At 42.1% G+C, this 26,073-nt stretch overlaps 1 protein-coding gene across 3 annotated transcripts in view; it reads left to right on the forward strand.

Moving 5' to 3' along the window:
- The window catches only part of syt16 (synaptotagmin XVI), a 46,054-nt gene that overhangs the window by 5,221 nt on the left and 14,760 nt on the right, over positions 1-26,073 (forward strand). The window contains exons 1-3 of one of the 3 annotated variants that reach the window (XM_078277667.1): positions 368-601; positions 18,671-18,844; positions 23,220-23,465. In XM_078277667.1, the coding sequence (XP_078133793.1) occupies positions 532-601; positions 18,671-18,844; positions 23,220-23,465 (490 nt within the window). In that variant the 5' untranslated portion in view covers positions 368-531. Of the gene's footprint in view, positions 1-367; positions 602-18,670; positions 18,845-23,219; positions 23,466-26,073 lie in introns of those variants that run through there. The other 2 variants (XM_078277666.1, XM_078277668.1) reach the window with 2 other exon arrangements.

Consider the following 26,073-nt stretch of genomic DNA (forward strand, 5'->3'; position numbering starts at 1 on the left):
GTCAATGGAGAGTGGCCAGACTCTCTGGACACATGAAATGGACCAGAGTCCGGTAGGACCAGGCTAGTGTACCAGAGTCCGGTAGGACCAGGCTAGTTTAGTGTAGCATAATAGTGGAATATTGTAATGTGTGAGCTAATGAGATCTCACACACAGTTGTTTTGATTTACAAATTGTCCAAACCACATGTATTGCTGTCATTCTCTTGATCCTGAAAATACTCCAGAGTGTTTGATCAATTCTCATTTTGTTATGTAGTTATGTAGCAGAGCTCGACGGCCTTCCTCTGTGTTGTTGTGTCTCGGTGGTGTTCAGGAAGAGACGGTGGCCTCGCCCAATGGCAGGCAGGAAAGCGCTGCTGATTGACGGTTCATACCGGACGCAGAACAGCTCCGACTCCATTGAAAGGAGAACAGACGGATGAAGGAGAGAGGTCTCTGCATGAGTGGCAATTTGTTTTTTGGGGAAGAGAATACAGAAAGAAAAGAGTAGAACGATTGATTGGGAAAGAGGACAGAAGGAGGGGAAGACATGGCCAGTGAAGAAGGAACTACTGAGACTCAGTCACCAGCGACAAACAGCAGGCCGACCAATGGAAAGTGTGAGTCTTATTCGGGAAAACGAGGAAATGCCCAGTTTCTCATCTCTTGTTTTACTTGTTTTTGTTGTAAAACCTTTTGGTATTGATGGACGGACGATACCGAGACACAGAAGCTTGTTTCAGAGCTGTGAAGCTGTTTCAATATTCAGGGCTTTAAATGAACTATTTTCATCTCTAGCCAACTCGCCTAGGAGATTTTTCAAACTACCAGCCAATCAGATTTTCCATTAGCCACGTTTAGTTTTTTATCCTAACTAACTTTACTACTTAATTTCAGCTCCTCTGCTTTGTTTGACTCCGTTCTGTTCGTCTTCTCCGTTTCAGCGTAGCTCGTAATTGATACCGCAGGCACTTAGCCAACGGTTTTTTAATACGTCACGGCATAGTGTTCATGGGAAATGTAGGATTAGTAGTGCAAGCAGTGTTGCCAGATAAAGACAAAGACAAAAAACTGGGCGGGAAACTGACCAACCGGGAAATTTGCTAGGACAAAGTTCATTTTTACCCACATTTGGCGGGTTGGCCGATGTCAACTTAAAGCCCTGGTTGCAATGTATTGAACCCATGTAAGAATACTTCTTTACAAATTGGGGAAGTACAGTACTTGAGTAAATGTGCTTAGTTGCATTCCACCGCTGGAAAGAGTTTGAAGTTTGACAGTTTTGTCAGGTGTTTTTGTCAGACAAAGTTTTGGAGGCATTTTGTTGAAAGAAGTCCCCTTAACCGACATTCCCTAAACATGGAGCAGGGAGTAGGGAGAACTATTTATGTAGACGGTGGATTGGAACACAGCAGTACTCTTTCATTCGGTGTGATGTGCCAAGTAGGCCTGTGATCCATTTTACCATGTCGAAATGTAAAGGATAGATCCATGTTTGTTTTGTTTTTTCAATCGTCCTCCATCAGTGATGTCCCAGCAGGTGTATGACATATCTATAAATATATAAATATATAGGTGAAATGCAGCCTGTAACCAGCAGATGGCGCCTCAGAATCAGTATTGCAAAGCCTTATTTTGTGGCAATGGAGCAAAAAGTCCTCTGCTCCCTCAATTTCTCTGATCAATATCTATAAAACGATGGATAATTGATGGATAAATGGTGGCGTTGGTACAGCTCTTAGTAGTCCTCTCATGTCAGGAAGTCATTGTTTGTTTTTAAGTGTCCAATCACAGACTGAAAGATGGCAGTTTGGTGCTGAGTTCACTTCAACTGTGAGCTTTAACAGCCTCAGAGTAGGAAAAACTAATGAAACACTTTATCGTGTTTTACAGACTAATTCAGAACTATGTGCCAGATCATATGTGACTGATTTGGATGTTCTGGGCAAATACAATATTAAAAGCCGAGGGTAACAAACATGTCAGAGATCATGAAATTATTGGTTGTAGGTTTTTTTTTACAGCTGCACAATAACCTTTACTATCAAACATGGTTAGTGAAGATCAAATATAATATAAAGATTTGTTTACAGTACATTTAGCATAAATAATACTTGAGAATTGGCAAATAGGAACCTGTTCTTAATGACTTACCTGAAGAAAAAAAAAATGTTTTAGTAGTATCGTTTCGTAGTATATAATATTGTACTGTAGTATATAAAAGTATGTTTTAGGGGTTGCATATTCAGTGAAACTGAGTCTGACCCCCGAGCTGTCTCACTTTGGATGCCTTGCTTTATACTCTGAGCTTCTTTCCTCCTCTGAGGTGTTGTTTTCTTCTTATTCATCGTCTCTTCATCTCAACGCTGAGATGCTCTTGTCCTCCCAGCCAATCAGGACGAACAGTCAGACAGCGCCATGGTAACATGAGACCTTCTTACATGTGGGTGGGAAAAGGCACGCTCATTATACCGTAATAAAGCCACTGGGCTGTTTCCAGGGAAACTATGATTTCAGGTGTGTGTGTGTGCATGTTTGCCTTGTGGTCAGTGGGTTTGCGGGGGACTGAGAACATGATAAACATGCTGATGTCTGGGTTGATTTGACCTCCAGTCTCGATAACAATAACAGCCGGTGAACATGACATGTCAGCTCTGGAGATCAGTGGGATGGAGTAGATGAAAAGATGCCTATCATCAATTGGTGCCTGTTCGTTAGGGTTAGGTTCTTAAACATCCGGTATCTACCGGGCCGAATGGTAATGCAGATTTTGGTGACTTATTTTGGTGCCACTTAAAGTGGTCTCGCATTGCCAGACCTGGCTAGCCCACACAGCATTCCGGGATGGGAGAGAAACATGCTCTGCTTTATTGGCATTTCTTTAAACCAATCACAATCGTCTTGGGGCGGTGCTAAGCGCCGGACGGAGTCACAGTGCCTCTGCTAAATAGTCTCAGGAAGGAACTTGTTTTGGTGGAACATATGTACGTTCAAAAGTAGTTTTAGTCATGCAACAGAAAACTCAGATTGGACAGATAGTCTAGCTAGCTGTCTGGATTTACCCTGCAGAGATCTGAGGAGCAGTTAACCATAGTCCTCACAAATCCACCAGAGGTTAGAACGCCAACACAGAGACAGAGGAAGGGGACGGACATCCAGCGGAATTTCCGGCGGGAACGGAGCAATCCCAGAAGTGGAACGTCGTGGATATAGACTACTCTTAAATTACTGCGCTGCCCTCTAGTGCTCTGAAAACAGACGTTAGAGGTAATACAAGCAGCAGGTAACGTTAGCCTACCATTAAGCTAGTAGCTTGCTTAAACACGGTTAAAATGCTATCACTCAGATTCTGCGTCAATTTGGATGAATTCAGTTACAATGTAGCACCGCAGCGCTCCACCTCTGGCTGGCTTCTTCATTATAGCAACAGTTGCCGAGGCTCATGGGTACTATAGTATTTATCTGCCATTTCAAAATGATGGACAAAACACGTTTCGGTGGCCTTAACGTAAACCTTTAGGACCATGACATTATCCAGAAGAGTCCTGTGTTTCTATGTGGACATAGAAACATTGGGCCTCATTCACCAAGATCTTCCTAACTTTTCTCTTAAATTTGTTCTTAAGAAAGTTCCTAAGAAGATTCTACGTCTGATTGGATGGATACAAAGCAGCAGTTAGTCATGCAGTGAACGTCGTATCCGGAGAAGGGCGCAGAACTGATGAAGTAAAAAAGAAACGGTTTGATCTAAAATCTGAGGAATACCAAAAGAAATACGCCGTTGTGTGGGGTAGTCCTAGTCTGCAGAAATATACACACTTTGGGCGTATAAATTGCGTGATCAATCACTTATTATTGGATGGCAAGGTTCCCCGCTAACATAATTGATGTTGAATTGAAGACAAAGCAAGGCAAGTTTATTTGTATAGGCCTAGCACAATTCATACACAATGGCATTCAAAGTGCTTTACAAACAGTGATGGGAGTAACGCAGTTACAGTGATGTATTCCTTTTTGCTGTAACGCAGTAATATAACGCATTACTAATAAAATGTCGTAATATTCTACCTGTTACAATCTCAGTACCGCGAGTTACAACGCATTTTAACCCGACATTTAGTGGCATTTGTTTTTTTGAGAATTCACCAACAATGTGAAACATTTCGGCACAGAAAAAAAAGTCAGCAAGTGTTATTTCCTGATGCTGGATCCGGTGATTGAGAAGACTGTAGAGACGGATACATGCGACATTGACATTATTTTGAGGAGTTATTACGCTGCGTTGAAGCGAGCTGTCTCATCACTGTTCCCGTGGTCAGAGCCAGAACCAGAGATGGTAGGCTAGGGACATCTGTGTCCTGTCAGTGTTCCCGTGGTCAGAACCAGAACCAGAGACAGTAGGCTAGGGACATCTGTGTCCTGTCGCTGTTCCAGTGGTCAGAACCAGAACCAGAGACGGTAGGCTAGGGACATCTGTGTCCTGTCAGTGTTCTCGTGGTCAGAGCCAGAACCAGAGACGGTAGGCTAGGGACATCTGTGTCCTGTCAGTGTTCTCGTGGTCAGAGCCAGAACCAGAGACGGTAGGCTAGGGACATCTGTGTCCTGTCAGTGTTCTCGTGGTCAGAGCCAGAACCAGAGACGGTAGGCTAGGGACATCTGTGTCCTGTCAGTGTTCTCGTGGTCAGAGCCAGAACCAGAGACGGTAGGCTAGGGACATCTGGGTCCTGTCAGTGTTCTCGTGGTCAGAGCCAGAACCAGAGACGGTAGGCTAGGGACATCTGTGTCCTGTCAGTGTTCTCGTGGTCAGAGCCAGAACCAGAGACGGTAGGCTAGGGACATCTGGGTCCTGTCAGTGTTCTCGTGGTCAGAGCCAGAACCAGAGACGGTAGGCTAGGGACATCTGTGTCCTGTCAGTACCGACAGCAATGTACCCGAGCAACTGACAGATAACAACATGTCAGGAATTAATGTTTGCTACACGTAATATCATTACATTTTATCAGCAGTGGAAAGTAACTCTACCGTAGGCTACTTTGATTCAATTGTAAGGTGCTTTTAATTGAGTATTTTCATTTTCTCCTACTTATTAGGCTACTTCTACTCCACAACAATTCAGAGTCAAGTAGGCTATTGTACGTTTTACTTAACTATTTATTTTATAGCTTAGGTTACTTTGCAGATTCAGATTAATAATACAATATAATATGAATAAATGATGATGTATATAGTGGATGAAGATGAGACTTTTTTGATCCCGTAGTGTAAAGCATTACAATTCAGAGACAGTAATATTGTAACTAATTACTCTCAAATAGACAGTGTCTAGTAATCAATAATGTATTACATTTTGGAAATAACTCCAACACTGTTTACAAATGAGCAGAGGTGTAAGTTTAGTGTGTATTTATTAAAACAAATAAACATATAATTATGGGTAAAATAATGAAAATAATTAGTTACAAAATTATAAAGGAGAGAAATACAAAATTTTAAATTAGAACGGATGAAAACGGTATAACTACTTGTTTTGCGCAAACGAAATGTCAGCTCTCAGTAGTGCGTAAGAGTGCGAAGATTGTGTTCTTACCTAAGAACAAATCCCAAATAAGAAAACATTGGTGAATGCCAGAATCTCCGTGGATACTGCCTAAGTGGGGTTTAAGAACACATTTGTTCTGAAGAACGTTTAGTGAATGAGGCCCATTGAGGATATGATTAAAAAAAAAAAAAGTAATGGGATTTAAACACCAGTTTGGTGTAGAAGAACCTGGCCTCGACCCCATTCAACAGCTTTGGGATGAGCTGGAACACCGACTGTGAACCTCATTATTATTTGTATATCTTCCTATTGATGCTGTATGTAATTCATGGCTTTGGATAAAGTCATTTTAAACCAACAATAACAGAAGAGGCATACGTCATTGTTTTGGAGAAGACGAGAATTTTCACATTTGTCTGTGGGAGTGGAAGAAACGCCCCGTTCAGTCCAAAACAGAGCGCAGGAAAACGATCAAAATAAGCATGGACATGGTCTCACTCACATCCAGACTTATTACTACAGAGGAGTAATCTTCCTGGACCCACCAGAGTTCAGGGAACTAAGACTAAAGACCAGTGGTGAAATGTAACTAACTACATTTACTCAAGTACTGAAAAGATCTGAATACTTCTCCACTGCTGGGGAAAGAGCATTCAGGTGTGTGGTATAGTAAAGATCTGTAGGCAAAGGGCCAGGACACACACACAAACACTGTTGCTTGGCAATGTTTTTGGTGCAGATTAAAAAGGTACAGCGTGGGAGATACACACACACACACACACACACACACACACACACACACACACACACACACACACACCCACAGGCCTACAGTCCTAAAACTAATTACCCACATTAATGAGTGACCTTAGTACGAACTGAAAGAAGCAACAGGCACTCCTTTTATTCATCGCTAAAAAAAGAAGAAAGAAAAAACTACAAAGAGGCGTGTTCGTCTTCTTCGGATCTCTCTTTAATGAGTGGTAACAACGTGGCCTTCGCCGCCGCCGCTGTGCATCTTCTTCTTTTTTTCAGCCTAATCTAACACTCACATCAAAGTGCTCTCATTTCTCCTCTGGAGCTACTCACTTCAAAGACAGGGTGGAAAAGTCAGCAGCTGCATAGTAATCAGGGGATAAGGATTTAGTATTCACACACACACACACACACACACACACACACACACACACAAACAACCTTGTCTGTCACAGATTAGCGTTTGTGAATTTTTTTTTATCGCTGTTTGTTGGATCTCTCCATCTCATTAGCCTGATCCGATGCCTCTCATTGACTTCTGGGTCCCTGATCCTTGTTTGTACATTGGTTCATTATAATTTGCCTTTAACACGTTGAACAAACTGTTTCATCAATGCTATCCAACGGGTTCCCTGCTGGTGCTATAATGCAATTATCCTTCCACTGAGATTATGTAAAGTGAATCTAATATAATGTATTCTGATGTAAATGTTATCTGTGAGTGAGCGGGGGGGGGAAAACTGATGGAACTGAAGCTGAAAACGTTTTCTGAAGTTTCTCTCAATTGTGTTGTTTTTATTTTCGAGGCAGTTTTCAGTTTTTAGACCTAGCCTATATGTTATATATTTAGTTGAGTTGTGTATTTATGAAAAATGTTCAAACCCAGAGAAATCTGTCATTATATGGTAATGCTCCTAATGGCGTCCTGTCCCCTTTGTGCATGCGTCAGCGGTGTGGTAGTCTATATTTAGGACGTTCCACTTCCGGGGTTTGTTCAGGTGCCGCTGGAAATTCACCGGATGTCCCTAATTTTCGGCCGGATGTCCGTCCCCTTCCTCTGTCTCTGTGTTGGCGTTCTAACCTCCGGCTGATTTGTGAGGACTATGGTTAACTGCTCCTCAGATCTCTGCAGGGTAAATCCAGACAGCTAGCTAGACTATCTGTCCAGTCTGAGTTTTCTGTTGCACGACTAAAACTACTTTTGAACGTCCACGTTCCACCAAAACAAGTTCCTTCCTGAGGCTATTTAGCAGAGGCACTGTCATTGTGTCCGGGGCGTAGACGATTTTGATTGGTTTAAAGAAATACCAATGCATTTACTCCTATCCCAGAATGTATGTGTGGTGTGGCCAGACCTTAGTCCACAGCGTTGTGGAGATAGCGGGTTGTAGGTAGAGGTTGTAGGCTATTTGAACAGTCAGGGAATGTGCTTGGTTGGCCAACGCCTTTCCAGACATGGAAGTTGGTGTTTTATAGTGTGGGAGCTTGTGTTGTTGTGTTGGACTGAACAGCCTGACTGAGCTGTTGGTGTAGCCCTCCCCCAACCCCCCCGCTGATTGGGCGCAGCCGACATATCCGAGATTCGAGGCTCCAGAAGGGCAGACAATGACTTTAGGTGGGTAATCAGAATCTGCATCTGTAGTACTGAGGATGTTAGCGTGTAAAGTACAGCAGGGTAATCGCTCGCCGTGGTAGATTTGAGGAACGTGGGAGGATGTTTTTTGGGGGTAAATGGGAACCGTGTGGCATTTTACGACTTTCAGAAAAAGTTTTGAAGTAATAAAACGGAAAGTTTTTTATATTCATAAAGCAGTTATTGGCAATGACATTCTTACATCTCTAATAAATTAAGACCTAAAATAGCCTAGTGCAGCAGCTTAAATATGGGCATATAATATAAAGTACAATACTGTGCTAGAAGTGGTAGTAAAATAAATCTATATACTGAGACAGAAACAGTTAATAACCAGTAAGAGTATAAGTAATGTATGGCAGTGGTATACGAAAGTAAACTACTGACATTCCCATCAGCCTCAGCTTTGTGTACTTTGTGTTTGATGTAATAAGCACATGTTTGCGCGCTAACACTGGCGCTACTAGCCAGGTAATCGTTATGGTAAACTTCTGCATGTTTGCACTCCAACTGTAACTTAAGCATGTTAGCATATTAGCATGTTAGCATGCAGATGTTACCATTTAGCTCAGCCTCACGGCTGCTATAGCGCGGCTGTAGGCTCTTCGTCTGTTTAGCTGTATAATGAACATGTAGACAAGAAGAAGCTCGTCTTCTCAAAATGTTTGTTCCCTTGCTGAATTAGTTTTGTGACTGGCAGTGGTGGAAGAAGTATTCAGATCTTTTACTTAAGTAAAAGTACTAATAGCACACTGTAAAAAAAAAAAGTAAGTAAAAGTCCTGCATTGAAATTGTTACTTAGGTAAAAGTATGTAAGTATCATATAAAATGTACTTAAAGTGTTAAAAGTAAAAGTACTCAATGCAGGACTCTCCTCCCATTGTAGAAAGTGTAAAGGACCAACCAGTTGTGTGTTTAATGGTCTGATCATCTCAGCTGGACTTGTAGCCGTTATATTGTTGGCTAGTTTACTTTAGAATAAAACATCATATTTTATAAACTACATGTGTTTTGTGTGCAAAAGTCTTAATATGTAAAGTAACTAGTAACTAAAGCTGTCCAATTAATGTAGTGGAGTAAAAAGTACTATATTTCTCTCTGAAATGTAGCGGAGTAGAAGTAGAAAGTGGCATGAAAAGAAAAGACTCAAGTAAAGTACAAGTACCTCAACATTTGGACTGGAGTACAGTACTGCAGTAAATGTACTTAGTTACATTCCACTACTGGAGGCTGAGAGCTTCTTCTGGTGCAACCTCTTCACAATTAATGTTATTTCAAGTATTTTCAAGTAGTTAATCAAATCAGTCAATAAACCGATAAGTCGGTCAAAAATAAACATAACAATGAAAAATAACAATGTTTATTATAATTTTTAAGTCAGTATATACCAGTGGCGGTTCTACATTGAATTACACCCAGGGCGAGACCCCCTTCGAACGCCCCCCACCCCCCCAAAAAAACACAAAATGTTGCAAAATTACTATATTATAGTGTATATTTATTTTAAGTTCTGATACCTTATACTGTCATATTTTGTGCAGAATTGTGTTCATTGTCTTTTGAAAATGTTGGAGGTGGAGATTGTTCACCTTAAAAAGTGTTTCCTGTTGTAATTGTAATAGTTAATAACTGGATTCTCTTAAGTGTGTTTTTCAAATGTTCTAATGAAAGATTTGTGCAATTGAGAAATATCATTTTCTCTTTCACTTATGTTGTTATAATATATATATATATATATATTGTTATAATATATATATATATATATATATATATATATATATAAATGTGCCAAAAATATATACAATCAGATATATAAAAATTCTAACAATAGCAGAGCAACAATAATATAAAATATTAAGAATAATATACAATAAAATATAGAATAAATAGGCCTATTCTAAATAGCACAAATCCTTCATCACACAAATGTGAAAACACACTAAAGAGAATCTAACTGTTACACTATAGCACTGAGAACAGAAAACACAAACTCAAACTAAAACCTGACCTTTCTGGCCTTCCTTGATGCCAAATCATCAGTGATGTCATTGTATGAAATCTGCTCCCCTATTGGATGCTCATGGGCGCACGCCCTTTAAAAAAAAAAAAAGTAGTCAAAACATGTTTGCATTTCAGACGGCCGACACGAACACACACGCCTATCAACTCGATAATAAAGCCGTAAAGTAGGCAAGGCTCTTTCAACTCAGGATAGGATGGAGATGAAAAGTTGAACTGACACATAACTGCGATCAGCTTGGTGGGTGCTCAGTATTAGCGGAGCACCAACGGTATCGGCGCCTATGCCCAGCAACCCGTTCGACCCAGAGGTGAACTGTCCCTCTGGGTCGCATGGCACCTTCTCAGCAAGCAGGGGCGCCAATTTGCCAATTCCCCACACGGTGAAATGATAGATAATACAGTAGAAAACCGCTTTGAGGAAAACCGCCACTGGTTATTACTACACTTTTTCCAAGACCTTCCACTACCAGGATAGCTTCGGTGAACCAGAAATTCCGCCGGATGTCCATTTTTTCAGCAGGATATCCGTCCCCTTCCTCTTCCTTTGTGTTGGCGTTCTAACCTCTGGTGGATTTGTGAGGACTATGGTTAACTGCTCCTCAGATCTCTGCAGGGTAAATCCAGACAGCTAGCTAGACTATCTGTCCAATCGGAGTTTTCTGTTGCACGACTAAAACTACTTTTGAACGTCCACATGTTCCACCAAAACAAGTTCCTTCCTGAGACTATTTAGCAGAGGCACCGTGGCTCCGTCTGGAGCTTAGCGCTGCCCAAGACAATTGTGATTGGTTTAAAGAAATGCCAATAAACCAGAGCAGGTTTTTCTCCTGTCTCGGAATGCTGTGTGGACTAACCAGAAGGTCTGGCAAAGGGAGACTAGTGTTTCGCTAACCTCCTACCGACTTCTGATCCTTTACCCGTGATGTAATTTCTAGCCTCCCAAATGCGAGGAATGAATGCTTTTCTCTGTTTTCTATTGGTTCAAATTGAATACCTTTTGTCGAAATCTAATTAAAATGTAATACAGTATTTAATACAATTATTATTATTATATGTAATATAATATAGACGAAACAAGATATTTGAAGACATGACTGGCATTTACCATTGTAAATATGTGTGTTGTGTGTTAGGGAGCCAAGCAAACTGGAATCTTTGCATTTGGAATGAAGTGCGTCCACGTGTGTGTGTGTGTGTGTGTGTGTGTGTGTGTGTGTGTGTGTGTGTGTGTGTGTGTGTGTGTGTGTGTGTGTGTGTGTGTGTGTATGTATGTGTGTGTGTGTGTGTGTCTGTATGCAGCAGGTGTGAGGCCAGACTTTGACCCGGGGTTTCTTCCTGTCCATCTGGATGCAGACAGTAGGAGGCTCTCTGAGTCTCCAACACTGAGCTCACTGTCTGTGTGACTGTCGGAGCAGCTGAAAGGGGAAACTCCACTTTACAGCCGCACCCGAACACACCGTCCAGACATTGCACTGTGTTCATTCCAGCAGGGCATTTCATTTTTTTGTAAAACGGTAAATACGCTGTGAAACCAAAACAAGGAGCTGAACGAGGCTAAAATGAGCAGCATTGGGGATGTCATGGGAGAGAACGAGGACAGACAAATAATTGTTTGTGTGAATTGATTCATGAATTAGACATATGATGTTTGTCAATTTTAAAGATAGTTTTTGCAAGTGAAGAAAGTTTCAGTTTGTGGTAAAATTGGGGAAGTATCAGACTGTGAGAAGGCGTCATTAGAAAGACCCCAAAGTGTCTAAGTGACAGCTCTCTGAAGCTACGATGTCTGTGTGTTTGGAGCCAGGGTGTAACGTTACTCACACGAGCAGCCGGTCTCGCTTGTTCTTTTCGCTTTTTAACTGATAAAGACGCTCCATAAAACACATCAGGTGAGATAATGTTACACGTGTTGTGGAAGCTAAGCTAGCTAGCCAGTGAACAAGCTGAGCAGCGAGTGAGGTGACGCATTGTGCGAGACAAGAGATGTAGTTCACTGAGCGGTTTCACACAAAACTAAGTAGTACTACGACAAACCTACGGCAAACTGTGACTTTCTTCACTTGCTAAATTACCTTTTAAAGGTCCCATGGCATGAAAGCTTCACTTTATGAGGTTTTTTACCATTAATATGAGTTCCCCCTGCCTTTTGAGAAAATGAAAGCTCAGATGGGCTGATCTGGAATCTCCTCCTCATGAGGTCATAAGGTGAAAGGTTACCTCCCCTTTCTCTGCTTTGCCCGCCCATAGAATTTGGCCCACCCATGAGAAAGAGAGAGAGGCATCATGAGCAACGAGCAAAGTGGCAGTTGGTCAAGGCCACAGCCCCCCCCCCACCTATACAGTATTAGGGGACCACTAAGGTCTATATAAAAGAGACTTCAGATACAGTATTAGGGGACCACTAAGGTCTATATAAAAGAGACTTCAGATACAGTATTAGGGGACCACTAAGGTCTATATAAAGAGACTTCAGATACAGTATTAGGGGACCACTAAGGTCTATATAAAAGAGACTTCAGATACAGTATTAGGGGACCACTAAGGTCTATATAAAAGAGACTTCAGATACAGTATTAGGGGACCACTAAGGTCTATATAAAAGAGACTTCAGATACAGTATTAGGGGACCACTAAGGTCTATATAAAAGAGACTTCCAGATACAGTATTAGGGGACCACTAAGGTCTATATAAAAGAGACTTCAGATACAGTATTAGGGGGACCATTAAGGTCTATATAAAAGAGACTTCAGATACAGTATTAGGGGACCACTAAGGCCTATATAAAAGAGACTTCAGATACAGTATTAGGGGGACCACTAAGGTCTATATAAAAGAGACTTCAGATACAGTATTAGGGGACCACTAAGGTCTATATAAAGACACTTCAGATACAGTATTAGGGGACCACTAAGGTCTATATAAAGAGACTTCAAATACAGTATTAGGGGGACCACTAAGGTCTATATAAAGAGACTTCAGATACAGTATTAGGGGACCACTAAGGTCTATATAAAAGAGACTTCAGATACAGTATTAGGGGACCACTAAGGCCTATATAAAAGAGACTTCAGATACAGTATTAGGGGACCACTAAGGTCTATATAAAAGAGACTTCAGATACAGTATTAGGGGACCACTAAGGTCTATATAAAGAGACTTCAGATACAGTATTAGGGGACCACTAAGGCCTATATAAAAGAGACTTCAGATACAGTATTAGGGGACCACTAAGGTCTATATAAAAGAGACTTCAGATACAGTATTAGGGGACCACTAAGGTCTATATAAAGACACTTCAGATACAGTATTAGGGGACCACTAAGGTCTATATAAAGAGACTTCAGATACAGTATTAGGGGGACCACTAAGGTCTATATAAAGAGACTTCAGATACAGTATTAGGGGACCACTAAGGTCTATATAAAAGAGACTTCCAGATACAGTATTAGGGGACCACTAAGGCCTATATAAAAGAGACTTCAGATACAGTATTAGGGGACCACTAAGGTCTATATAAAGAGACTTCAGATACAGTATTAGGGGACCACTAAGGTCTATATAAAGAGACTTCAGATACAGTATTAGGGGACCACTAAGGTCTATATAAAAGAGACTTCAGATACAGTATTAGGGGACCACTAAGGTCTATATAAAAGAGACTTCAGATACAGTATTAGGGGACCACTAAGGTCTATATAAAAGAGACTTCAGATACAGTATTAGGGGACCACTAAGGTCTATTTAAAAGAGACTTCAGATACAGTATTAGGGGACCACTAAGGTCTATATAAAAGCATGCAAAAAGCAGCATGTCATAAGATCTTTGATTAATTGACAAACATATGTGTAATTCATTGCTCCATTCATACAGGATCAAAAAATGTATTTACCGTGCATAGTTTTTATGAAATATAGGCCCCACCGGAAGGGGAGGGCCTCTCTGTTGTGGAACAAAATGCGGCGCAATGATCGCTTTTATCTCCAATATGTTGTTTTCATAACCGTTGGCAGCCGAAATCGTAATTGAAAAAAAAATTCCATGAATCGCTCAGGCCTAATTTAAAACTCTATTCTATAACTTTATTCATGTTGATTCGGGGGTGTCTGCAGCTTTTTAGACGTCATGTTCTCCTTTCTGTTATCTGAGAATAATACAAATTAGTGGGGGAAAGTAACTCAGTACAGTTTTGAGTTACTTAACTTGAGTATTTCCATTTTATGTCACTTTATGCTTCTATACTCCACCACAGCTCAGAGGGAAATACTATACTTTTTACTCCACTACATTTATTTGATAGTTACTTTACAGATTCAGATTAACACAAAATGTGATCAACAGATGGCATTACATTTTTACCAGATGCAACATTAAACTGCATTTATCTATTAATGATTATAATCCAAAAATGGACCTGCAAAAAAGGAGTACTTTTTCTTTGGCACTTTAAGTACATTTTGACGCTAATACTTTTGTACTAAGTAAACTTTTGAATGCAGGACTTTTGTTTTCTATACTGTACTTCTTCCAACACTGGTTCAAATACTGGTGTATGTGGAAGGATGGAGTAAACAGCTGCTGTCGTTGCTCATTATTTTGCCACCACACACACACACACACACACACACACACACACACACACACACACACACACACATACAGTGTTGCTTGGCGCTGTTGTCAGTGCAGATTAAAAAGGTACATCTGTACAGCGTGGGAGATTTGTTTCCATAAAAAGGCCAGAGAGCGACATGACGAGTGAAAAAACAAAAGATGGTGTATGGTGTAAATAAACACAACATAATAGTATTACACCCTCACTCACACACACACACACACACACACACACACACACACACACACACACACACACACACACACACACACCTATGCTGTTGAGTCCTTTCTTTCTGCTCTCAGCAGGATGTGCACTCGTCTCCGTTTGCTCCCATCGATTCAGTTCTCTGCTCTCTGAGAGGTTGCCGTGGAAACGGGAGATGGTGACCCCCCGTTGTGCATTTCTGTTACTCTGTATTGAGTCTCAGGCGCCTCATTGAGAGCAGAGTAGTACACATTGTATCACCTCGTCTCTCTCACTCTTTTATTTACTCTCTGTTTTGGTTTTTCACTCATCTGTTTCCTCACTGCAACGTTCCTCTTTCTATTTCTGCCTCTCTCCTCTGCTTAATGTTTTCTCCTCTTTTTTTTCTATCTGTTGTTTACTGTCTCCACTTTCTCTTTCCATCCTTCCTTTCAATGTCTATTTTCTCTCACTAATTTCTTTCTGTAATGCTTGCTAATCAACCCATTACCCATCACTGAATAAAAACAAATAGAATTCAGAACTACTTTCACAAGCCAAGCTCAAATACAAATTAAACCTAAGTCACCACTTTTAACTAAAGTGCTTTTTTTTCATATGAACTATGAGAATCAGGTGTTTCCCTTTCTCACATGTAGCACACAACAGGAGAAAAAAATTGATCGTTAGATGCCTCTCATCTCTTGGAAGATTATGGCTCGGCACGGTGCAGAAAAGTCAATAATCAGTCCGTTGTGTTTCGGCCCTGTATAAACAAGTGCAAGCTGCAGACAGGTCGGAGTCTTATGATGGAGCATTACTGATTATTTTTTTGTAATTGACAATATGCAAGTATTTAAGTGACTGGTTGAATGTTTAAAATTATAGTGTGTAGTTTCTGTCTCCCCCCATGAGGAATTCTACAACAACACTGTCGGCGCGTCCACATGATACAAGCCTTCCGTGATCATGCACAAATGTGTGTGGATGTAAATCCAAAATCTCTGTATATATTTTCTGTATTTACATCCCTAATGCAAGTTCTCTAACTGAACCTAAAGATAATGCAGCAAAGGACCGCGGGTTGGAATTGAATCCGGGCCACTGCGTTAAGGACTGAGCTTTGGTGCACGGGGGCGCTCGCTCAACCAGGTGAGCTGCCAGGGCGCCCCACAAATGCTATGTTTTAAGTATGAGAGAGAAAATCTCTAGACATGTATAGACATAATTTTTGTTTTGATGTATCAAGATGCATCGGTAATTGTTTTATCATCGCATCATAGCCCTCTGAATCGAATCGTGAGGTACCTCGAGATTCCCACCCCTACTGGAAATACAAGTGTTGCGGCTGAAGCAGTCCAAAAACATCACAGTGTTACGCGCTACCAAATGGTTACCAAATGTAAAGTTACTTTGTGATGCAAATAAGTCCGTCAACAGAAAGTGTTCGCTCCCAGGCTCACCCCCTCTCTGTCAAAGCCCAAAAACCAGGTGAACAGGTGAAGCAAACAAATATACTGTTATCACTTCCTCCCAAACCCTGGTGAATACGCCCACCACCTACAATATCAGTGCATAATATAATAATCAATGAATAATATAAATGAGACCATAAACAAGCATACAGGAGGAGGCTCCTACACTCCGTTTGGTTTAGATGTGGGGTGGCGCCTGCAGGAGACAGGACATGACGCGGATTACACCACGGCCACTTAAGGCCCGGACACACAGAGACGATAATCGTCCGTAGGACAGTCTGGCGAGGTCGGTGACTCGAGTCTGTTCCGTGTGTTCCGTGCCGTTGTCCGTCCGAGGGGCTGGCGGCCTTCATATTGTACGATTTGACATGTATAATCGGCAGGGCGGGCACTGCTGGCAGTCGGACTCAAATGACCCACCTGATTGGTGGAGTGCTAACCCGGAAAATCTGACGAAAATCTTTTAAACTGACCTTTGTTGATGTGAAATGAAGACAGATTCAGAAACTGCACGGCCTGTTTCTCTCTTCAGATGTTTTCAGAAACACGTTTCAGTGAACTATTTTAGGACAATATGAGATCGTTTTCTGAACAAGCCGCCATGACAGTCTGGCTTTGAATTTCCGGAGAAACCGGACCCACGTAACGCGTTCGTCCAATCAGCTGCCGGTTTTTACTTTTGGGCGACAATACAGATTAGTGCCACCTGCTGTTATGGAGACGTATTACGTCTTGTCGCTTTGGTGTGTTCTGAGGCACTTTTTTTGACCAATTTGGGGAGATTGTGTGTCTGGGCCTTAAGTCGCTCCATAATTTGGTCAGAAACATCCGAGTCTCTTGTCATTCCTTGAATCTGTCTGATGGTTTTGGCGTCAGCCCGTTCCGACAGTTTCTCGTCTCTCTTTTTAGACATTTTCGTTGGCGTCTCAGTGTACATCGCGTTTCTTTTTCTTCACCTTTGGATGTTTGTATTGTTCCGGTTTAGCCAGCTGCATCATAGAAACGCCATCAAGAGACCCACTCACTCACTGTGAACTCTCCGGTCAATGAGTTTGTACCCTCAGCTGGCAGGGGAAAAAAAATTTAATAACCGCTCCAACTGATTCACACACCATGTTCTCACGTACAGCTCTAAATAAGTTCAGGGCTGCAGCGCATGTGTGAAAGGGGCAGGGTTGTAATGTCACAAAGTACAAATACTTTGTTAGTGTACTTAAGTAGACTTTTCGCGTATCTGTACTGAGACATTTACTTGTACTCCACTACATTTCCTAAACAAAATGTATACTGCATTACTCGTTACTACAAAATAAAATCAGAAGACATTTGTTAGACTGCAAAAAAGCAGGTTTGGTGAATGGGGTGGTGATGAAGATAACGTTAAACACCTACGGCGGTATTTGCAAAAAATATTTTTCGTATGTTGGAGTGAAAGAGTCTTCCTCACAAAAAATATAAATTCTGTTTCTGTTTGTCTCTTTGTTGATGTCAGCTCGCTCATATTTCTGAGTGTTTGGTCCTTTCACTTGGGAGCCACAGTAAAGTTCATAATCAACGTTATTTTTTTACTAATAATTTAGTACATTTAATATCAGAAAAATGCTTTTGATACTTAAGTACAGTAAATGTCAGATACTTCTACCAAAGTCATTTTCTGGTAAGATACTTGTACTTTTACTCAAGTATTGCTTTCAAATACTTTATACAAGACTGGAAAGGGGCTTATGATGGCGGAGGCTTTGTTTCTCCCCAGGCTATATAAAGCTCCAGCTAAGCTTCTCCAATTGACCATCAGGCTGGGAAATATATTGTCTGAATTTGATTTATTAAAATGTTTTCAAATGTGCATAATGTCGTTATTACAACATGCGCAAAATGCTATTTCTAGTCAAAAAGTAACGTTAGATGAGAGCGGCTGCATTCTCTGTCCTGAGTTACGGAAGTCACAAACTGTCAAATATGAATATTTGCGTGTGTGGTCCTGCGTCTTGTTTGAATTGTCTGGTGGGTGTGTGTGTGTGTGTGTGTGTGTGTGTGTGTGTGTGTGTGTGTGTGTTCTACTTAGTTAAGTTTAGAAAAAGATGAACGTAGAACGCAGAATGTGACATACTACTTGTTTTAGTTTTTGCTTGTTAAGAACACCCAAGTGCTCTTGCGCAAGGCACCAAGCTGCTGGTTCAGCCCAGAAAAGCCAGCTGGGAAACTGGCTCTTTCCAGCAGCTGCACAAGCTTTACACTGACTCTGCTCTTGAGCAAGGCACTAGGTAACTCAAATACTAAAGTATCACTCGTTTTGTCTGTGTGCATCACATGTGCCATGTGTACTGTGTGTGTGTGTGTGTGTGTGTGTGTGTGTGTGTGTGTGTGTGTGTGTGTGTGTGTGTGTGTGTGTCTCCAGACTGTCTGTTTGTGTGGTCTGATCAGTGTGTCATTGTGTGTCCCCTCTCCCTCCTCCTGCCAGTCCCCCCCCAGGCCATCGGCTTCCTGTCGGCGGTGGGCGTCTTCATCGTGGCGTTGGCCGTCCTCTTTCTCTTCATCAACAAGAAGCTGTGTTTCGCACGTGTCGGTGGAATGCCCTGCCTGGAGCAACATGGCCGCCGGAAGAAAGGACGACAGGAAATGCACCAGGGCCTCGGTGAGTGACAGCTGCTTCTGGGAATCAAAAAATATAACATAGAATAAACTCTGGAAGGACGTAGTTCTACAACACACTTGGTGAGGCAATATTGTGGGTGGTAACGGCACCATAATGGCCATTTCAGACGCCTTCTTTTCTGTGTTTACTTTCGGTCAGACTCAGAAACAAGTGTCTGAAATGATTCATGTAAACATTGTGTTCATTTGGAAAGCTCTTGGAGGCCTGCAAAGCTTGCCCTGATATTACACGAGTCCTTGTTCCCCCAATCTCCACAATGGAGGAGTGCAAAGTTAGCCACAGAGCCACACTTATGGGAAATGTTTCAGGTTGTAACAAAACAGCGTTTTCCTTTAACATACTGTATGGACACAACAATCCGCCCATCTCTCTCTCTCAGAAAGAAAGGCAATAAGACTATTTCCTAAAATGTTGAGCCAGTATGAGCGCATCTGTGAGTGCTTTCGCTCTCTAGTCAAGGTTCACCTTTTATACAACCTGAAGCATCTCAGTAGGAGAGAGAGAGAGAATGTGTGATTCCTGTATGCAATGTGACTCCAATTAAACTCTTCAGTAATGGAGCGAGAGAGAACGTGGGTGAGTTTGTATTTGTGCAGTGGTTTCCTGTGGGCGAGGTATGTGTATGTATGAGAGAAAGCGTCGAGTGAGTCAGCCACATGCTGCCACAAAGCTCGGCAGCCGCTCCCAATGGAACTAGTAACATTATAGAACCTTGAAGAAAAGTTCAACAAAGAGAAAAAAAAGTACAGAGAGAAAATGCCACTCATTTTCTGTTTTCCATCACCCAGTAAAACTCTTTCTTTCCTCCCACTTGTCAAACACTGCGAACACCCAGAGCAAAGGTTAACAGAATGTTAAATTAGAGGATCATACCGGGGATTTTGCATGTTGGATTAAAGCCAGGAACTGCCCCAAACACCCTAGTTTCACTAGTGAATCAATTGCTTTTTTGTGACTGATTAAATCACAATCACACGCATCAACTGGCAAGGTCCTGTTTTGTTACCTAATCTTGAGACCCTATCTGGTAAAAGGGCCAATGTCAAAAACTAGTTTTGATGCTTTGTTTTGCCGTTCTGTAATTTCCTAATAATTTCCTAAGAAGCTATAGATAACGGCTTCAGTTCCCTCGTCGTAAAGGGCTGTCTGACAGCAAGGGTAAAGCGCTGAAAATATTCTAAATATAGCGTCCACTTAAACTGATATACACCTTTTTAGGTGTCTAAAACCCACAGCAGGACATTGCTTAACTTCTGTGTTGCTACTCCTGCCTGCTTCTCCAAACTCAGACAGTAGCTCAGAGAACCACACTGAACAAACATGTCAACTGTCCATTTATGACAGTTTGCTGATAGCCAACAACATGAATTTCAGAATCACGTTGGCAAGATCCAGGGTACATGCAGCCAAAATGGGTTTCCTCAGGAGGGTAGCTGGCGTCTCCCTTAGAGATAGGGTGAGAAGCTCAGTTATCCGTGAGGAGCTCGGAGTAGAGCCGCTGCTCCTTTGCGTCGAAAGGAGCCAGTTGAGGTGGTTCGGGCATCTGGTAAGGATGCCCCCTGGGCGCCTCCCTAGGGAGGTGTTCAAGGCACGTCCAGCTGGGAGGAGGCCTCGGGGAAGACCCAGGACTAGGTGGAGGGATTATATCTCTAACCTGGCCTGGGAACGCCTCGGGATCCCCCAGTCGGAGCTGGTTAATGTGGCTCGGGAAAGGGAAGTTTGGGGTCCCCTGCTGGACGAAGATGGATGGATGGATGGACGTTGGCAAGATGAACTCACCAGTTCTTTTGTGGATTTTACTGACAGTCAGTGAATTTAGCCATATTTTAGTAAAAACTAACCCTAACAGGGATTATTATGCGGGAGCGGTTTTGATTCCGTAGGGTTTTTAAATTGCAAAAATATAAAAGGAGGAATCTACAAACTTCAAACAACCAAAGAAAGGTCCCACACATACTGGCCCGTAAAATGATGAATTGTGTTTTCACTTTTTCTACTGACAACAAACAAGATATGCCATGTTATTTAGAGTTTTAAAGATGCTAGTAGGGGGAATTTTTGGAATCTTTGTTTCCTCCCGTTTCAAGTCTTTATGCTAAGATATGCTAAGCTAACCAGCTGCTAGACGCAGCTTCAGTTTTACCTGACAGATATGAGAGTGGTGTCAATCTTTTCATCTAACTCTCTGCAAAAGAGAAGCGAATAGGCACATTTCCAAACTATGTTTTGAATACTATAAACAGTTTGAGTAAAGTATTACTTCAGTGTTGAACTGTACAAAACAAACGTAGACAGTAATGCTTAAAAAAATGCTGTGATAACTTGTTACAGTGAGAGCTTCCTCCACGTGGGCTGAAGAGGGTAAACCCTGCACACTAATTCTGCCTGTGAGTCATTTTAACTCAAAGAATGGCAGAACTCAAACACAGATCAAACACTGGCTAGCTGAAGTAAACAGAGCATGGCTCAGAATGTTGGTGCTTTATAATTAGATCAACCCATTCCCCGCAGCAGGATGGTTGAGTCCAGGTGGAGCCTGTGAGTCAAACAGTGAACAAACACCTGCAGCAGGTGGAGCCTCTGGTATTTCCTGAGCAAACAACACATCCTGTTTGGACTCAACCGATGAGGTAGGGGCTCCTTACCTTATGTATGCTTACGTTATGTTTACGTTGTCCTATAGTCATATATAACGTTATTTTAACCTGAACACTAAGCCTGATTTAAATAGTTCCATTTATACAAACAGCACTGAAAAGCTCATGTGTCACGTCCACATTTACTCGAGTAGGCCTACTGTACTTACGTACAAATTTGAGGTACTTTACTTGAGTAGTTCCTTTTTATACTACTGTATACTTCTACTCAGCTTCATCTCAAAGCTACATTGTATAGCTTACTTTTTACTCCACTACATTAATCCGACTGCGAGGTAAAATGTCTGTTTTGGTCAAAGGAGTCTGGTGGCTGTGAAGAGAGCAGAGATAACGGCTTCAGTTCCCCGTCGTAAAGGGCCGTCTGACAGCAAGGTAGAGCGCTGGAAACATTCTAAATATAGAGTCCACTTAAACCAATATAGATGTTTTTAGGTGTCTACCGCTGGGTCTAACGGTCCCTCCTCCTCACTCCGCCGCTCCGTCACACTTTACACCATGACAACTAACAACAGTGGTGGAATGTAACTAAGTACTATTTACTCAAGTACTGTACTTAAGTAGCCTAGACATTTTGAGATAGAGTATCTAGAGTATTTTTTACAGTGTGGTATTAATACTAATACTTGAATACTTCTTCTACCACTTACAACAATCACCATTTTGTTTTTGTACTAATCAAATCACCACGGCATACAGTTCAATGGCCTTTCTATCTAGTTTATTTCTATGGTTTAAGATAAACGGCTCCTGTAGCCAGGCGCTTTGCATGCTGGGATGCAGGTGGCTAGTCAGAGAATGACATTCAACATTCTCATGTAGCTTTTAGTGATGGATTTTGGTCAGCTTGGTCTCACTTTTTTTTTCTTTGTGAAAAGACAACGACCTGAAGAGAAAACATAACAAGTTTAAGAAGTCCTCCAATGACAAACCAGAGCACATAAAGAATAGCTTTGAGAACGCTGGATGTTTCAGGACAGACACTATCACACCTAACCTGTTTGCTTCGGTTAAAACGTTCTCCTTAGTGCGTTGTTTGTTTAAGTTGTTTGTTTCGGCTGGTGTGAAGTCTGAGAATCCAGCTCTAAGAGGCTGATACCGGCCAGGAAAAGACGCCACCTGAAGAAAAGTGATTCTTCAAATTCACTGAAGTGTTATTATGCTTTCTTCAATCTGGATCTCCTTTTCTTTCTTCCTTGTTTCATCCTCTCCTCTCCTTTCTTCTTTGTTTCTTCCTCTCTTTTCATCCTTGTATCCTCCTCTCCTCTCTTGTCTCTTCCTCTCTTCCTTTCCTCTTGTCTCTTCCTCTCCTCTCTTCCTTTCCTCTTGTCTCTTTCTCTCGTCTCTTCCTTTCCTCTTGTGTCTTCCTTTCCTCTTGTCTCTTCCTCTCTGCCCTTTCCTCTCTTCTTTTCCTCTTGTCTCTTCCTCTCTACCCTTTCCTCTCTTCCTTTCCTCTTGTCTCTTCCTCTCTGCCCTTTCCTCTCTTCTTTTCCTCTTGTCTCTTCCTCTCTACCCTTTCCTCTCTTCCTTTCCTCTGGTCTCTTCCCCTCTCCTCTCTTCCCTTTCCTCTCTTTCTTTCCTCTTGTCTCTTCCTATCATCTCTCCATCTCCTCTCTTACTCTCCTCTTGTCTCCTCCTCTCCTCTCCCAGCTTCTCTCCTTCATCACCCCCTGTGTTTCCCTGTGTTTCTCTCCCTCCAGTGAGCAGCTACGGTGACGAAGATGATGACGGAGGCAGCAGCTCTTCTGACAGTGAAGCTGAGGTCCTGAAGCAGTTTGAGATCTCAGTGTCGCGTTCGCAGACTTTTCGTACCCCAGCAGCAGCAAACAGCAGCGAGCAGCAGACGCAACAGACGCAGCAGACGCAGCTGTCGGTGGGCCGACGCCACAAATTCACCCGACTGTCGGACCAGGAGGAGGGCAGCACTGAGCCGTCAGACTGTGAAGGTGTGCTGCCAAAATCTCCCTTAACACACTGTATTCATCTTAACACATTATGGTAACAGTGGGGGATATTAGGATCTATGTATCCATATGCAGTAAGATGTCAGCGATCTGGCCATACCATTTATACAAGGGGTAGATGCATAGACTGTTTAAGTGAAGCCAAAACATCTGGATGGCCCCCTGGAGGCTGGCTGCAGTATAGGTCATAAGCCCCGCTCCCTCCATGTTAGCAGATGGGACACGGGCCAAACAAAAAGTACACTTCAAATATATATTTTGCCTAAAGATGGTTTCTGATCAGTTTGGTTTTATTAGTTATTTGATGCTATAAAAACAGGCTGAAGCGCCATGAATGATTGACAGCTGGAATTGACTCCATGATTGACTGATTGGTCGGCGGGTGTATGGGCGGGACTTTGATGCCACAGCTCCATCGCCCGATCACTACTGTGCTGACTCTGGCTCCAAGATTACAAGATGGCGGCGCCTGTATCTGGAAGATTTTGGCCTCACTTTGTACAGCAGGAGGAAGTGGAGACGCAGCGTCCATATTTATACTCTATTTTTAGTCTATGATAAATATTCCTGTCTGCTTGTTTTTTAGAACAATGAGTTTCCATGCATCATATTTGTTATTCAAGTCCCCGTAGCTCGTTAAAGTTCCATCAGGAAATTAGGAAGCTGTCGACCGCGACGGTCTTCTGTTTATTGTCACGTGTCACATTTTCACAGGTTCAGTTCACAATAAATGGCATCCTATCACATCTCCTGTAGTCTCGCATTGCCAGACCCTCCTCCACAGCGCTGCGGAGGAGGGTCTGGCTAGTCCACACAGCATTCTGGGATGGGAGAAAAACATGCTCTGGTTTATTGGCATTTCTTTAAACCGATCACAGTCGTCTTGGCTGGTGCTAAGCTCCGGACGGAGCCACGGTGCCTCTGCTAAATAGTCTCAGGAAGGAACTTGTTTTGGTGGAACATGTGGACGTTCAAAAGTAGTTTTAGTTGTGCAACAGAAAACTGAGATTGGACAGATAGTCTAGCTAGCTGTCTGGATTTACCCTGCAGAGATCTGAGGAGCAGTTAACCATAGTCCTCACAAATCCACCAGAGGTTAGAACGCCAACACAGAGACAGAGGAAGGGGACGGACATCAGGCCAAAAATGAGAGAGGTCCGGCGGAATTTCCGGCGGCACCTGAACAATCCCAGAAGTGAAACGTTGTCGATATAGACTACATCTCCAGCAATTAAACCGGGTGTTCGAGGGCAGCGAATGACATGAAAAATTCTGGAATTCATTAAGGTGCTTGTAGCTAACCTGTTAGCGAAGAATTCACTAATTAGAATTGCACATTGAGTAGAAAAAGTGCAACATGAGCTTGCCTGGGCCAAAAGTGATTCTTCTTTACTAAAACATTTCTATGAGAGGTTTCAGGGAGAGCAGATTGTTGTTTGCACCTCTATCAAGCCTCTAGAGATCTGAAACTCAGAAAAGCAGCAGGAGCCACCACTAATCCATCCCAGTGTCAATGAGCCAAAAGGCCCCAGATAAGGTTTTTACTGCAGATTAGAGGCTGTAAAGAGCTCAGGGAGGCTCAGTGGGATTGGACCGCTGTGGCTGGATGAGAGGGTGCCCAGACAGCAGCATTAATTAGGACACTTGTTTGTAGTCAGCTGGTTTCTGGTGTTTTGAGAGCGACCTGGAAGGCAACAAGCAAAAAACAGGACCATTTTTAGTCTTCTTTCACCTGTGTCGAGTGGACTTGTTTGTTGTTTAAGTGTTATTTGTAGGTTTGATAACTAATTAATAAGATTAAGATAATCTCAAAGGACTAGGAAAACCAAAAGGCAAGATACAGAAACACAAGTCATTTTTGCTATTTATGTTATTTTTGGAGGCCATGCTCAATTTGTTGGTGTTTTACCCAAAGAGTTGTGATATTTAGAGAAGGAACACAGCACCATTATACAGTCGCATGTCATCTGAATTTATCAATTTCTCTAGTCAAGTATTACACATAGATTGCCAAAAGTTGAAGTAATGTTCCTAAAATGTTCTTCCTAAAAATTGTGATTAATGATAATCCCAACATCCTCCAAAACATAATCTGGATTATCAACTGAGCCTGGATCATGCAGCACCGGTTATATTTTCCCACCCTGCAAATCAAAGCACATTCTCCACATGTATAAATGTATGTAAATATAAAAGAGTAAAGATCTTTTCAGACGGTAAGCAACACTTTGCCTGCGGACCGGCTTGGATCTGCGAATGTCATTAGTTGACTGTGGTATCATATGTCACTAATCATAGGTCGATTTATAACAAATATCCTATACCACAGACTCTTATTAATGATAGCTAATGTTATCCAAATTAGCATAGTCCTAACTTTAGTCGTAACGTTACCTGATACATCCAGTCTTATGTTGATGCACTGCCATGCAAAAGCCCAACTGTTTATCTCCTCTCGCATTGCCAGACCTTCCTCCACAGCGCTGCGGAGGAGGGTCTTGCTAGCCCACACAGCATTCTGGGATGGGAGAAAAACGTGCTCTGGTTTATTGGCATTTCTTTAAACCAATCACAATCGTCATGGGCGGTG

Source organism: Sander vitreus, chromosome 20 (assembly GCF_031162955.1).
Source record: "Sander vitreus isolate 19-12246 chromosome 20, sanVit1, whole genome shotgun sequence".
Taxonomy (NCBI): Eukaryota; Metazoa; Chordata; class Actinopteri; order Perciformes; family Percidae; genus Sander; species Sander vitreus.